Source organism: Osmerus eperlanus, chromosome 15 (assembly GCF_963692335.1).
Source record: "Osmerus eperlanus chromosome 15, fOsmEpe2.1, whole genome shotgun sequence".
NCBI lineage: Eukaryota > Metazoa > Chordata > Actinopteri > Osmeriformes > Osmeridae > Osmerus > Osmerus eperlanus.
In genome coordinates, this window is record NC_085032.1 from 3,347,878 (window position 1) to 3,364,149 (window position 16,272).

The 16,272-nt window shown below is 46.9% G+C and overlaps 1 protein-coding gene across 1 annotated transcript in view; it reads right to left on the bottom strand.

The window, feature by feature from the left end:
* Positions 1-16,272, bottom strand: part of LOC134035123 (piezo-type mechanosensitive ion channel component 2-like) — a 113,644-nt gene that overhangs the window by 32,363 nt on the left and 65,009 nt on the right. The window contains 17 exon segments of the mRNA XM_062479976.1: positions 567-732; positions 855-956; positions 1,084-1,288; positions 2,169-2,369; positions 3,299-3,421; positions 3,549-3,725; positions 3,847-4,007; positions 6,332-6,840; positions 7,155-7,303; positions 7,434-7,624; positions 7,726-7,837; positions 12,997-13,227; positions 13,498-13,785; positions 13,928-14,074; positions 14,321-14,483; positions 14,786-14,999; positions 15,494-15,737. Coding sequence (XP_062335960.1) covers positions 567-732; positions 855-956; positions 1,084-1,288; positions 2,169-2,369; positions 3,299-3,421; positions 3,549-3,725; positions 3,847-4,007; positions 6,332-6,840; positions 7,155-7,303; positions 7,434-7,624; positions 7,726-7,837; positions 12,997-13,227; positions 13,498-13,785; positions 13,928-14,074; positions 14,321-14,483; positions 14,786-14,999; positions 15,494-15,737 — 3,383 coding nt within the window.

Genomic DNA, 16,272 nt, shown 5'->3' on the forward strand with positions numbered 1-16,272 from the left:
ACTGGTTTGGAAATAGTAACGCGTTAGATTACTCGTTACTGAAAAAAGTGGTCTGATTAGAGTAACGCGTTACTAAGTATCACTGATCATGATTACGGAGAGGGATCGTATTATTTTTCATTTTGCTACCAAACCAACAACGTATTCTGGGTTTGATGAAGGAAGGAATTCCACACGTAATGCGAGCGCGCCTCCACGGTCCTCTTCCACATATTAAAATAGTGCTGCTGCCAACGAATAATGCACCTAATAATATGGTTCCTGCAGTGCCATGGCGGGCCGGACCAAATTTTTCCGGACGTTCCCCACCCCTGGTGTATAAAGTCAGGGCTGTGGATAACCTGCAATGTTTGAAGGTCAGGGGCGGAGCTTACCTGCAGTGTATAAAGTAAGGTCCGTGGATAACCTGCAGTGTTGAATGTCAGGGGCGGAGCTAACCTGCAGTGTAGAAAGTCAGGTGTGGGGCTAACCTGCAGTGTATAAAGTCAGGTCCGTGGATAACCTGCAGTGTTGAATGTCAGGGGCGGAGCTAACCTGCAGTGTAGAAAGTCAGGTGTGGGGCTAACCTGCAGTGTATAAAGTCAGGGGCAGGGTTGAGCTGGCTGAAGGAGGCAGCATCCAGGTCATTGCAGATCTCTACATTGTCTCCTGCCAGTAGATGAACAGCCACCTGGTTCTCTTCCTTAAACACCTCCCTCTGCAGAGACACACTCAGCAGGAGCATGAAGTCGTCTGAATAGAGGACAGGAAAAGAGGAGGATGAGAGGACAAGGAAAGGAAGGAGAGAAGAGGACAAGGGATGGTTTAGGTCTAATGTAGAACTAGAAGTGTGATAGTATTGTAGCAGTACTTACAGAGCAGGAAGAGGGGGTTGGGTCTTGTGTGGTAGTCAGGAATGTAGAGCCACTTGATGACATTGGAGTCCATGTTGGATGATGGAAACCTCCAAGGGTAGTCTGTGTAAATACAGCCCTCTGGTCAGGGTGTGTGTTTATGTGTAGGTGCATGTGTGTGTGTTTATGAGTGTGTATACATACAGTATGTGCATGTGTGTGAGATTGGTGTGTGCGTCCGTGTGTGCACCTTTGCATGCTGCAGGGGGGACACCTATGCAGAGCAGGTACTGCAGAGTGAGCAGGCAGGACAGAAAACAGCAGTAGCGAGGCCAGGCCTGGGCAATGGACTTCCTGTGGCGACGGGAGATGATGGCGATCAGGCCAAAGGCGTGGAGCATGGCATAGAAGTCCATCCTCTGGCCAATCACGTTCACCGCCAGCAGGAAGCATGTCTGTGAATGAGACAGACAGGATAGAGGAGAGACTTGAAGAAGAGACAGGATGTAGGAGAAACTTGTAGAAGGAGAGACAGGATGTAGGAGAGACTTGAAGGAGAGACAGGATGTAGGAGAGACTTGTAAAAGTAGAGACAGGATGAAGGAGAGACTTGTAGAAGGAGACAGGAGGGAGGAGAGACTTGAAGGAGAGACAGGATGTAGGAGAGACTTGAAGGAGAGACAGGAGGGAGGAGAAACGTGTAGAAGGAGAGACAGGATGTAGGAGAGACTTGAAGGATAGACAGGATGTAGGAGAGACTTGTAAAAGTAGAGACAGGATGAAGGAGAGACTTGTAGAAGGAGACAGGAGGGAGGAGAAACTTGAAGGAGAGACAGGATGTAGGAAAGACTTGTAAAAGTAGAGACAGGATGAATGAGAGACTTGTATAAGGAGACAGGAGGGAGGAGAGACTTGAAGGAGAGACAGGATGTAGGAGAGACTTGTAAGAGTAGAGACAGGAAGTAAGGAGAAACTTGAAGGAGAAACAGGAGGGAGGAGAAACTTGAAGGAGAGACAAGGAGGGAGGAGAAACTTGAAGGAAAGACAGGAGGGATGATAGACTTGAAGGAGAGACAGGATGGAGGAGAGACTTGTAGAAGGAGAGACAGGATGGAGGACAGACTTCAAGGAGAGACAGGATGGAGGAGAGACTTGTAGAAGGAGAGACAGGAGAGACTTGAAGGAGAGACAGAATGGAGGAGAGACTTGAAGGAAAGAGAGGAGAAACTTGAAGGAGAGACAGGAGAGACTTGAAGGAGAGACAGGAGAGAGGAGACACTTGAAGGAGAGACAGGAGAGAGGAGAGCCTGGTGGAAGAGAGGACGAGTATCATACCTCGACACCAAACTTGTAGAAGAAGTAGTTCACAAAGTACTTGGCACAGTTCATGATGCCGTCGTCGAGGTGTTGCCGTGTGATGTCATGGAAGATGGTCCTGGTGGTGGGTGGAGTCAGCTTGTGTTGGAGGCGGTGCAGAATCTGGTGTCTGTACACCGTGATCTCAAACACCAGCAGGGCCAGCATCACCAAGTTGTTCTGCGCATCAGGATGAGGGGAGACAGAATGGATGCATGGCTCTGGCTGTGTGTGCACACGTGTGTGGGTGTGTGGGTGTAGGGGTGTCACGATACCAAAAATTCAGTAGTCGGTGCCAATACCAGTAAAATAACACGATTCTCGATGCTGATTTCGATACGATGATAAGTTAAAAAAGGGTTTTCTAAGATTCCATGTACTTGAACTTCTTTATTAACCCGTAAAGGAGTAGCGTCACACATATGTGATTGTTCGAATGCGGGTCTCACATATGCGATTTCGAACATTCCAACTGAATATTTTCCGATAGGCAAAAACTATGCAACAAACGCTTTAGTATGGCTTCAAAATGTACTAACGAGAAGGATAATTCAACCAATCGGTCTGAGTCCGTCCGTCTGTCCGTAACGGAGTCGGAGAAGTATAATTCGGCCTTAACAAGTAACACTAGCATGGTAGTAGAATTGCTAGGAGTATTATGCTAGCTAATTTAGCCAGGAAGCTAATGAAAGCTAGCTAGCTACTGTACCGTTTCGGATAAATAACTTGCGCTGTGTGGACCGTCGGAAATATTTAGAACTCACACGTCTAAAATACTTGAAAAATATCAAAATGTCATAACAATACATCAAAACATGTGCAATATAGCATAGAAAAACATAATAAAGTGCAATTAATGCTTATAGTGCAACAAATACTGGAACACTGAAGCGTATGCTGCCCCAATCAGTTCCGAAACCGATGCTGCTAACACTGGCATCGTCGCTAACGGTGCCTACGGTGCTTCAAAAAAATGGGCATCGTCGGTTTTTTGACATTTTAGAACCGGAAGGTATCGGTTGTATCGGTTCTCGTGACATCCCTATGTGGGTGTGTGAGAGAGAGAATATATGACAGAGTCAGAGTGTGCGTGTGTGTGTGAGCCTCACCTTGAGGTTATCCAGCAGAGGTGTTGCCTTGCGAAGCCCCACCCAATGGGCAGGGTCTATAGGTGCATTGTAGAGCAGTGAGGCAGAGAGCTCCTCCCTCTGAGCGTTGCTATAGTTACCAGGCTGGAGGCACAGGGGGGGCCCCGGTTAGTTACACCTCATGACTGCCACACACACATACATGCGTACACATACAAGTCCACTCCACACATACACACACCAGAACACACATGACAGCACACACACACACCATGGAGCAGTTCCTGTAGTAGGTGTGAGGCTGGATGGAGCTCAGCTGGTACAGCATCTTGCAAATGATGATGATGCAGGTCCACACCGTGCACACACTGGAAGCCAGTGGGCGGAACTGACTGAAGGGCAGAGAGAAGGCCCAGCTCACCACAAACACACTGTTGAACAGGGACACCTGGACACAAACACACACACGGTGTCAGAGAAGTGACCTGTACACAGACATATTGTATCTCACAGTGTCCTGCTATCACTTCCCCCTCCCACCCCCCATAATCACACCTCCCCCTCCTCACCTCTTTGACCGACACCCAGATGATGTAAGCGGAGACAATCTTGATGATGTGCAGTTCCAGGAGCCACCACAAGAGGAGCTGCAGCCGCTGGACGTACTGCAGGAACTGGAGCAGGAGCACGCTCAGACGGTCTCCCACCAGCCGCCATTTACTCCTCAGGTCTGGGGAGACAGAGAGGTACTGAGGTCCACTGAGGTGTTCTGGTCAAGTCAAGTCTTTTATTGTCAGATGCACAGAACAACACCGGGTCAAACTGGGCACTGAAATTCTTAGGACAAGACAACGCAAAGCAACCTGGAATAACATAACATATAAGTACACACAACATAGATTACATCTATGATAAGCTAAAATATAGTAAACATCCTAATATACAAATAATATACAATATTCAATACAGTATACTAAACCTCTAAATAAACATAATACACATAATAACCATACTAACCTTATAAACCTATGCTAACCTAAGACAAGTGAAGTACAATAGTGCAATATTGCTGATGGTGCAACCAGTAGCTGAAAGTGACAGTGTGTAAAGTGACTAGTGAGGAGTGTATCAGTGTCCATATCAATGTCCATTCAGAAGCCTGATGGCCCTTGGAAAGAAACTGTTTTCCAGTCTGCGTGTGCGAGACCGAATGCTTCCGTATCGCCTGCCAGAAGGCAACGGGGTAAAAAGACTGAAGGATGGGTGGTAACAGTCTCTTAGAATCCTGCCAGCTTTCTTGAGGCATTGTGTGTGGTAGGTGTCCTGTAGGGCTGGGAGCTACCTGCCGATGATGAACTCAGCAGACCGGACCACACTACGTAGGCAGGGCCTTGCAGTCCCTGTCTGTGCAGCTCCCATACCACACTGTGATGCAACCAGTCAGTATGCTCTCTATAGTGCATCTGTAAAAGTTAGTGAGGATGACATGAGTCCATGCCAAACTTCTTCAGTCTCCTCAAGAAGAAGAGGCGTTTCCGGGCCGCTTTGGCCACCTTGTCCGTGTGAGCAGACCAGGTGAGATCATTGCTGATGTTCACCCCGAGGAATCTGAAGCAGCTGACCTTCTCCACTTCGGATCCGTTGATGTTTAGGGGTGCATGCTCCTCCTCCTGCCGCCTCCTATAGTCCACAATCATCTCCTTAGCCTTGCTGATGTTAAGAGAGAGGTTATTGTCCTGACACCATGATGTCAGGGTATCAACCTCCTCTCTGTAGGCTGACTCGTCACTGTCAGAGATGAGGCCCACGATAGTTGTGTCGTCAGCAAACTTAACAAGGAGGTTGGAGCTGTGCGTTGCCGCACAGTCGTGAGTGAACAAGGAGAACAGGAGAGGGCTGAGCACACAGTCCTGGGGGGTGCCTGTGTTGGCAATCAGTGTGGATGAGGTGCGGTCACCGATTCTCACCACCTGTGGCCTCCCCGTCAGGAAGTGGAAGATTCACTTGCATAGGGAGGTGCTTAGTCCCAGGTCCACAAGCTTGGAGATTGAATGCTGAGCTGAAGTCAATGAACAGCATCCTCACATACGTATTCCCTTTGTCCAGGTGGGAGAGAGCGGTGTGCATGGTCAGGGCGATGGCATCGTCTGTAGACCTGTTGGACCGGAATGCAAACTGCATAGGCTCCAGGGTGGGAGGCAGCGAGGAGCAGATGAATGATTTGACTAGCCGCTCGAAGCTCTTCATGATGACAGAGGTCAGTGCTATCGGGCGATAGTCGTTCATGCAGGTGACCTTGGTGTTCTTGGGCACGGGGACAATGGTGGTCCTCTTGAAGCAGGTGGGGAGTACAGACAGGCTGAGGGAGAGGTTGAAGATGTCAATGAAGACCCCTGCTAGCTGGTCAGCGCAGCCCCTGAGGGCCCTACCTGATATGCCGTCTGGGCCAGGTGCCTTGCGAGGGTTGATCTTTTTGAAGCAATGCCTCACCTCAGCTACAGTTAGTGTAGGCACACCACTGGCTAGGCCTACAGGTAGCTCCACTGCAGGGGAGTCACTGTCCCTCTCAAAGCGAGCGTAGAAGGCATTCAACTCGTCTGGCAATAGGACAGAGGACTGGGTCTCAATGTAGCCTCTCCCTTTGTAGTCTGTAATGGCTTGAAGGTCAATCCAGGGCTCCATTGCTTAGCACAGCTAAACATTTATATATAGTTATAGGCCTATGTATTATTCCAAATGCAAACCACTCATCCAAACACTGTCACATGCAACACTGCATGGGGGTCCTGAGCAACACACCTGCTGATTTTCAACTTTATACAATGCCCAGTTCTCACAATAGTAGAGACACACACACACAGATACAGAGATTTCAGCCTTTATAGTCAGAAATCCCTGTTACTTCCAGGGGGGATGGGTAAGGTTGACTGATCAGATAGTGACAAGGTCCACCGATAGTGGTTAGTGGGCACTAATAGTGTGGTAACTAATGTTGCCATGGCAGCAGCCCCAGCACAGACAAACCTATAGTAATATAATCTCCATGTGCCCTACCGGTGTTGTCCTCTGGTGGGGTGTCCTGATCCACATTGCAGGGTTTGCTTTCTGGCTGGCTGGACAAATGCACAGGTACCATATCTCTCTTCTTCTCCATCCATTCTTTTTTCTCCTCCTTCTCCATGTGTTCTTCATTCTCCTCCATTTCCTGCTCCCCCCCCTGCTCCTCTTCCGTTTGTGGTAGGTGGAGGGGGGGCTTGGCCAGAGAGATGTCAGCCAGACTACCATCTAGATGGACCAACCTGAAGACACACACAAAAACAGATTCAGAGACATAACCCTCAAACACACACACAGTTCTAGAGCCAGTATGGGTCAGTCCTAGTCCCTACCGTGTGATGGTGCTGCTCTGCTTGTCCGACACAGTCTTGATGTCGGTCAGAGACAGGAAGTGATTGTGGAAGTAGTGGAGATGCAGCACACACACCAGCAGGAAGGAGGCGGGAACAAATATCCTAGTAAAGAGAGCAGGAACCGAGAACCTCTCCAGACCCAGGTCCTCCAGTCTGATCTCACACACACACACACACACACATACAGTAGAAGATGGATCAGATGTGCATAGCTCTACAGCATGTCAAAGGTCAGAGTGGAGGAACAGGTTTGTACCAGTCACATTGCCCAAGTCTCATCTACCAGGCATGGTGAATAAAACTAATACTACAGTGCAACCAAAACATTTCAATTACAGTAAGTAGGGGGAACACAAACAAGGGGAACAAAAAATAATACTATGGTGCATTCTCAATTATTTATACAGAGCAACAACAGAATTACAGTGCATCAGTACTCATGAAGGATGTTGACTCCCCCCTGGTACCTGTCTTTGCTCATGCCAGTCAGGCGGGCCCAGGCCTTCAGGGAGGAAGGGAACTGGAAGGTGTACACCAGGATGAGCACCAGCATGGTATACACCACTACCGACATCCAGAAGTACTTCAGCACACGCCGCCACCATTCATAGTGCACCTGAACACACAGTCAGTAGAAAAGACACAAGTATTCAATAAAACTACAGAAACAACAGAAAAGAGATATGTGCGAGTAACTGTTTGGAAGAGATTGTGTGTGTGTAAGAGTGTGTGTTTGACCATGTTACCTGATAGAGTGCCACACAGAAGAGGAACAGCATCATGTAGATGATCTTGTACATGACGATACGTCCCTCAAAGCTGACGAAGAAGAACATGCCTCCACATACGTAGATCCAGTACTTGACAAACATCCTGATCACTGTGCTGCCTAGCAACGCCATCACCTCTCTCTGTCCCCCAGCCTGCTCCTCCTCCTCTACACACATCAGACATCTCAGGTCAGCCGCTAATATGGATGGACAGACAAGCAGATGGGAAGACAGATAGACAGACAAAACAGGTACAAAACAGACTCACCCTTCCTGTGGGCTTCTATCTTGATGTCAGAAAGCCCTTCCTCCTTCTGGCTCGCTTTCCTCTCTGTCAGGGACTGTCTCAAGAGTAGCCAGAAACTCAGAAGACACAAGATCTACACACACACAGAAAAAAAGTTAGTTGACTGCAGCTCCAGTATGAGAGGGTCTAGTCGGCCATGCTTTGTACCTTGCTGTGTACAGTGTTGTGTACGGTGCTGTGTAGGGTGCTGTGTAGAGTGCTGTGTCTACCGTATTTTTGGAAATAAAGCCGCGGCTTGTACCCCGATTTTACAGTTTTCTTGTGGTTGTACGGCTTATATTTCGAAGCGGCTTAGCCCGGTTTTAGAACAAAAAAGTGGCTTCGTTCCAAGATCTCTACGGACGGGCAGCTAATTTAATGCTCAACACTTGAACGGGGTTTATTACATTACATTTAGTCATTTAGCAGACGCTCTTATCCAGAGCGACTTAGAGAAAGTACAGGGACATTCCCCCCGAGGCAAGTAGGGTGACGTGCCTTGCCCAAGGACACAACGTCATTTTGCACAGCCGGGAATCGAACCAACAACCTTCTGATTAATAGCCTGACTCCCTAACCGCTCAGCCATCTGACCCCACCGTTACCGTTACATGAAAGAGGAATTATTTCTACTGTGTCAGTTACACACTATCAGGGCTTGGAAATACAGTGACTTGCAAATGGATAGTAGAACATAACATTTCATAATTATTTCAGTAAATCAAACAGCTGCAAGACCCAATGAAATGTTATATACAGCTAGCAAACTAACGCTGGCATCGCTAACGACATTGGCTAATTCAACTTCGGTAGTGTAACCGAGCTCTTTGTAGGTTCGTTTTACATATATTTGTATATGGTCGTGTGGACAATAAGACACTGACGCGGTCTCTTTTCACAACTTGTATTTTCCCACTGCTCTTCTTGACATCGCCATTCGAACAGCCCTCACTGATAGTGATGTGTCGTTCGTGAACGATTCGTTCATTTTGAACGAATCCTTACAAGGACTCGGGAGTAACAAGACCTCTCAAAGAGTGATTCGTTCATTTTCTCGTGGCCGCGCATCGGGACTGTTGCATAGGCTTGTCAAAGTAAACAGAAATGATTCGTTCATTTCCCGACTCGGTCTTCGGGTACAAGTCTTTGGATTAGTGATGTGTCATTCGTGAACGATTCGTTCATTTTGAACGAATCCTTACAAGGACTCGGGAGTAACAAGTCTTCTCATAGAGTGATTCGTTCATTTTCTCGTGGCCGCGCATCGGGACTGTTGCATAGGCTCGTTCAAGTAAACAGAAATGATTCGTTCATTTCCCGACTCGGTCTTCGGGTACGAGTCTTTGGATCATTTTTCACGTGACCTGCATAGGCTCTGTAGTGGTAGCTAGAGGAAACAAACGATTCGTTCATTTCCCGACTCGGTCTTTCTACGAGTCTTTGGATCATTTTTCACGTGACCTGCATAGGCTCTGTACTGGTAGCTAGAGGAAACGAACGATTCGTTCATTTCCCGACTCAAGTCTTTCTACGAGTCTTTGGATCATTTTTTACGTGATCTGCATAGGCTCTGTACTGGAGGAAACAAACGATTCGTTCATTTCCCGACTCGGTCTTTCTACGAGTCTTTGGATCCTTTTTTCACGTGACCCGCATTGTATTTTTTAGTAGAGGAAACAGTTTCCTCATTCCCTTTTGCGTGGCCGCTGTTTTAGTAAGACGTTAATGATATTCGCTCAAGTCATCATACTGACTGGTTTTGTTATTTTCACTTTACATTTACACTTACAGTTTAGTGCAGTGTAATTGTTTGCCATGATAATTAAATGCTAGTGTGATAATAAATGACCAAATCATACAAACTCCCCCCCCCCCCCGCCGAAAAAAGATTCGTTCATTTTACTGAACGAGATTCAAAGAACCGAATCAGTAAAATGCTCATCACTACTCACTGACTTCACGTAATGCTTACGTCAGCATCATGCCTACGGCAACTCCCGAGGGACAAAACACCCTTGTCCGTTGAACATAGAAAGGTCTGCTACAGTAGGCTATCCTCAGGATTTGCAAGCTTTTGTAAACATAGCAATGGATTTTGCCACTAAATGCGTGACTTGGCTTTATTTCTGGACATACTATCCACAACCGAAGTGTGTTTCACAATGCTGTAAGTTCGCTTATACTCGTGCATTGCTTGGTATTGTAGCGACAATAGGTGCATTCGACATCGACTGCGGCTGCATGAAACGACCGGCGAGAGTTGCCGCTTGCAGTCGGGAGGAGTTAAAAACGCCTCCTTTGCTTTACAGGATCTTTAAGGAGGCGTTTTTAAGGAAAGATAGGTGGATTGATTTTGTGAAGAGCCACGCTGATGGAAAGCTTCGCATCAACTCCAACATCTGCCTCTGCAGTGACCATTTCACGGCGGATAGTTTTAACATGGACCAGAGACGGACGGGGTTCACGGACACACGGCTTCTCTTGCAGCGCGGAGCCGTACCAAGCATCGCCCTCCCGGCCGTTCCTCCTCCGGTCGCACCTGGACCATCCACCGCCGCCAGCAGTCACTCAGTTCTGTGTGCTTGTTATAATTATTCTAGATACCTTTTTCCATAGGTATCTCTGCTATGAGTTAATGCAAACCGCTAACTTGATATTAGGCTACTCGGTGTAGAATGATGCAGGGCTCTCAAGTGTCACGCATTGAGCGTGACAGTCACTCATTTCGGTCTTTTGTCACGCCCTCCCTCCACACATTGTATTTCTCACGCAGAAAAAAAATATTTATAATATATTTAATATGCCGCAGCAGCCAACCAAAATTCCAAAATCAAAAAAAAGAAAGGGTCTATACAATAGCCAATCGGAAAATAGCACCATTGTATCAGGTTAAAATGTAATGCAACAACCAATGGAAAAAAAGCATATCCTGTAATTTTTCGTGATTCTGCTACAACGTCTTCTGAAAGTTTTGTTCACCTACAAAGCAAACCACTGGAGCTCGAGCATCACTTTGAGCAGTCATGATCTCCTGTTTTACTGTTACAACATATTCACAACTTGTTTGACACAAACAATGACAACTTGACTGCTGTTAGAAAATGTTTACCAGATAATTAGCATCAGTTTTGCATGAGTGTCTTAACCAACAGTTTTACAGCCTGTTCACTGACAACACCTACTCAGAACAAGTAGTTCATAGATGTAGCCAGTGTGTATCGGTGAAACTCACTCCTCAGGTATGTAACAGGCCACCCGCATCAACGGATTGCTAGCTTTTCGTTGGCGTAGTTGGTAGTGGTGGCGCTTAAGATGTCAGAGGTGGCAGGTTTGAACCCAGTGCGGGACGAACATAGGCCCGATACCTCTGATGGAGCTTGCAATACTTCGTCTGTTATATATAATTGGTCTAGTCTTATTTTCGTTATCACACGATGACTGAAATATTGTCACATTATAAACATCTCTTTCCAAATAGGCGTAATAATTTTATTAGCACTAAATACATTTAAGTGTTTTGCATAGTCGATGTTATAGGTCACTTTTAAAATGTCATATTTTATAATTATATCTTGGCCATGGATGCATTAATCATTGCTGCCTTTCAAAGATGTCAGGTAAAAAGCAATTAATTAATAAATTAATTTTGACCCCCTGACGAGGGGGGGGGGGAATGTCACTCTTGCCTGTCTTCAAAACTTGAGAGCCCTGATGATGGTATTTTGGTGAAATGGTAGCCTAGCTAATGTGCTAGAAGTAGTTGGAGAGCTCACTGTCTGCTGTCTCTGGTGTCCATTTTTACTCCTGTGTTACAGCTCAGGGAAACAAGCTTCATTTACACGCATCTGTATGTTTCACTCATTGAACAAATAAATTATCTGGGTCGTAGGTACTTGAGACAGGCAGCGCCTTCCAGCGAGGGGGCGGAGCTTCAGCTCCTTCAGGCGCCCCCCCCCCCCTGCTGATTTTCTCACGATTTCAAAGCCTAATTTAAGAACTTTTTTTTCATTCAAATTTGGATGGGTAGTTAACAACACATTCTTCTGTGGTGTGATGAACTTAAAACTCGTTTTCAATTCCACTTTACAGGATATTTTAACTCGGTCATTCCAGCTTCTCGTGGTTTGCTGCGTTGACGTCAGTCATGGCCAATCAAGCGCTGTTTGCTTACTTTATCGCTGACGAACTGCATGGTTGCGAATTAAATTGTTTTCGCATTAGAACTTGCACAAACCAGTGCACTGAACTTTGTCATTTTATGTATTGGGCTATGTTAAACTCTTTTCCAATCTGCAGTTTGATAATACAACTAGAACTCAATTAAACTTAGTCTTTCCGTTACTGAAGAGGCAGACTAAAACCCTTTCTTCAACAAATATTCAATTCAATTAAACTGTTTGGTCCGGATTTGAGCATTGGCGAAACGCGTCAAAGTTGTCGTGTGTGAGTCTGGCCAATCATGAAATAGCTGTGACGTCATTATAACCTGTGCAGTTGCTCTTGAGAAAATGCACGTGGCTACACAGCCGGCTGTTCTCGAATCGAGGTACTTTGATGGATATGTCACAGTGACCTAGCCTCAACGCCATCTCAAGTAGGACAAAAATGTAACCACAATTTACTGCTTCAAGTCAGCTGGCGGCACTGCATTAAGTCGAACACACCTCATGCTCTTGGTACCCAGAATGCCCCACTGCAAGCTGAAAAGCTAAGAACTTAAGGGCATTAGCTTAGTTAGATAAGCATTGTTTGGAGTTCTATTGTTGTGTTTGTAATATATGTTGTGACTGTTTGTCACACACTACGGTGCCTACCGTAGTCCAAGGCATATGTTCAGGAATGACATAATGACATCAGTTGTGAAAACCTGAGGTGAATAAATCAGTACGGAATGAAGTCGGTCGTCGGCCTGAGTCTACACTGAAGTGTATAAGTTAAGTTTATGTGTGCCAGAGGGCAAAAAATTACAGTGTTCGTTCTGTTTTGATATGTGTAATGCTATGGTCTGTAGTTAAGATAAGATAATTTGAGTGTTCACCCTGATTGGGAATGTTGTCTAGTTAGATGGCTATCCAAGCTGTCCAATGGAAAAGTGCGTCTGGGCCAAAAACAGTCGTGAGCATTATTCCGCTCAGCGCTAGTCAGCGCTACGATATCTTGTTCCCGATTAATGTGCGGCTTATATTCCAGTGCAGCCTGTACTCCGATTTACAAACACAAAGCTCCCATTCTGCTGTGTAGAGTGTAGTATACCTTGGAGGCCAGCTCTCTGAAGGGCACTTCTCTCTTCAGGAAGAGCCCAGGGAGGGGCTGCATCAGCTCAAAGCTCCAGATGTACTGCAGCAGCAGGAGCAGCGTTCCGTACACGACCATGAAGGGAGACGACAGCATGGCGTAGCGCCGCCGGTCCCTCACCATCCACAGCACACATGACCACAGCAGCAGCACAAAGGTCAGCCAGCTCACATACGTGATGCTCCATGCCTGGGGACACACGTTGGAAAGGTGGAAGGATGGACCCAGGGATGGAGGGATAGAGAGATGGGTGTATGTATGAAAGGGATGGGTGTCTGGATGGATGGAGGGATGTATGTATGAATGGATTGATGGATGAATTGATAGATGGATGGATGGAGTGATGGGTTTATGTATGAATGGATGGATGGATGGAGGGAGAGAGGGAGGGAGGGGTGTATGGATGGATGGATGGATGGATGACCAGATGCTTGAGTGGGTTGACATCTAGGATCTCACCATCATAGCAATGAGGGCACAGATGTAACTTTGCTTCATGATGAACCTGAAGGCTGTGACAGCCAGGCTCACATGCAGCACTTCCGTCTCTGAGGCCGGCCTGGACCCAGGGCCCCTCACCACCTCGTACATGCTGCCATCCCCCTGCCTCTCCCCCTGGCCTGCCTCATACTGGGACTCTGAGTACAGGTCCAATGAAGAGGTGTTGTGGTTGGGTGGGGTGGGGCAGGGGGTTGGTGGGCAGGGGGGGTAGTTTAGAGGAGAGCCAAAGGTTGTCCCAATCAGGACCTGGAAAAGAGAAGGTGGAGAAGGAAGAGCAGGGAGATGGAGGACAGGGAGGGGGAGGAGGGAGAAGACACTAGTGAACATCCTACTGGTCAAACTGAGGAGAGGAGATAAGAGGAACAGAGAGTTAGAGAAACGTGTGTACGTTTCTTTCATCCATGTGGTAGGTCCTCCATTGCTCTCTCCTCTTCTCTGCTGAGGGCATGATGTCAATGGGGATATCGCTGGTGATGTCATTGTTGATATCACATCCTGTCTCCTCCCTCTCAATCCCCTGTCTGTCCCCTGACATCTGGAACATTCATATATATACAGTACCAGTCAAACTTTTGACTGGTACTGTATGTACTTATTAGTGTCTGTGTGCGTGAGTGTGTGTTTATGTGGATGTGTGTTGTGAGTGAGTGGTGTGACTATATGTAACTGTGTGTGAATGTGTGTGTGAGTGAATATGTGTGTGTGAGTGAGTGTGTGAGTGAGTGGATGTGTGTGTGAGTGTGTGTGTGTCTGTGTCTGGATGTGTGTGTGAGTGTCTCACCGGGGGGTCATGCAGCCAGAGCCGTATGAGGGTGGCCAGTGTGTAGTAGAGAACCAGCACCAGCAGGGGGTTGGTGTAGTGGTGCCAGGCCAGGCCTGGCCTCAGCCTCAGAGCCCAGGGGGCGGAGCAGTCTGTCTGCACCACTGCCACCACCCCAAACACACTGGCAGACATAGAGAAAACATTAAGGAGTTTTTAGACATTCTAGAATGCGTTCTAGAACACATACACTTCTGCCATCTAAGCAGCTCTGATGTTGCTCTCACACCAAACTCATACCGAAACAATAACACCTACAATACTTCTTGCTAATTTCAGTTTTTCTTTCATTGCATTTCACTCCCTGAATGAGCTTGGTACTAACATGCCCCTCCTCTAAACCATCTCCCAGCTTGCTGTCCTTTCTCTATCCATCACTCTATCTTTCTCTCTTGGACACACACACACACACACACACACTGTTACCTAGCGTAAGGGTCTCCAGGGGGTATGAGCTCCTGAACAACTTGCAGCTGGTAGATGTAGAGCACCAGCAGGTGCCCTGCACTGAAGATGGCCATGAGGACACACAGACAGCTGAACACCAGGGGGTCAAAGGTCAGACACAGCGACCACCACGTACACAGAACCAGGAATACCAGGAAGTAGACGGCAGAGGTCAAGGATGGCAGCATGATCCCTAGAGGATGGGTCAAGGATAAGAGGTCAGATAGAGAAGATGGAGGGAAAGACAGAGACAGAGAGATACAGGGAGGCATAGAGACAGAGGGAGACAGAGAGAGATGATGGAGAGCGAGAGAGACAGAGAGACAGAGAGAGAGGATGGAGACAGAGAGACAGAGAGAAATGATGGAGAAAGAGACAGAGAGAAACAGAGACAAAAACAGACAGAGAGAGACAGAGAGATAAAGAGAGACTTAGAGAATGGGACAAACAGAGAAAGAGAAGAGGAACCAGAGAAGGGAGAGAAAGAGGCAGGCTGATGGATGGCCGGTGCTGGGCTGTGGAGATCTGTTTACTGTGTTTCTTAATGAGCAGAGACCATAACCCAGACAGAGAAGAGTCTCTTAGTGACGGCCTGTCAGGTTTATATTAATAGGTGCCTTGTAAAAGAGCAGTCATATGATATAACACTGATACTACAGCAGTAGATTAACAAAGTGTGTGTCATACCTGTGAGGCCCAGTAATATGGTTACCACTACTTTCCCTGCAGTGGTAATCAGATTGCCAATGATTTCCCTTAGTTTGGACGCCATGGATGCTATCTGACGAAGGATCATCCTCTTTGTGCTTTCCTCCTCTTCCTCCTCCTCCGACATCCCTCCATCCTCCTCAAGCTCAGAGTCATCCTCAAACAACAACTCATCCTCCAACTCATCCTTTCCCTCCTCTTCTTCCTCCTCCTCCACATTTTCCTGGGGAAAGGACAAGAGGGGTGGGCAGACATATTATAAAATATATATATATATTTTATCCACAAACTTAAGGAGTTTAACAAACTGAAGTTTCGGTCCGTTAAAGCCCTCATTGGGCTCATCTCTGGTGGGGATGAGTCTGAGTACAGGTGGGAAGCTGACAACCCTGTTTTTTCTTAACATTTCGGAGGGAATTGAACCCAGGCCCCTGTGTTTAGCCTTAATGGCACGTGTTCTGCCACAAGGGCACCCCGGGGCAGACATATTTTCTCTAAATAATGTCAGAGAGAGATACAACCTCCAGTGTGTCCTGTTGTTTCACCTGTAAATACTGTACACACAGGAGACCAGGTTCACACATTCATATCAAACAGGAAGCATAAAAAGTGAGATTAGTATCCCCTTTTCTAACTTGTCCTCTCTTCTCTCCTCTAGACAGTGCTTTCAAGGTAGTAGGCGCTGAGTGGATTATGTGGACATTTGTCATTATAAAGAGTGAGCTAAGTAGGTTATGAACTGCAGAGTGAGTGTGTTG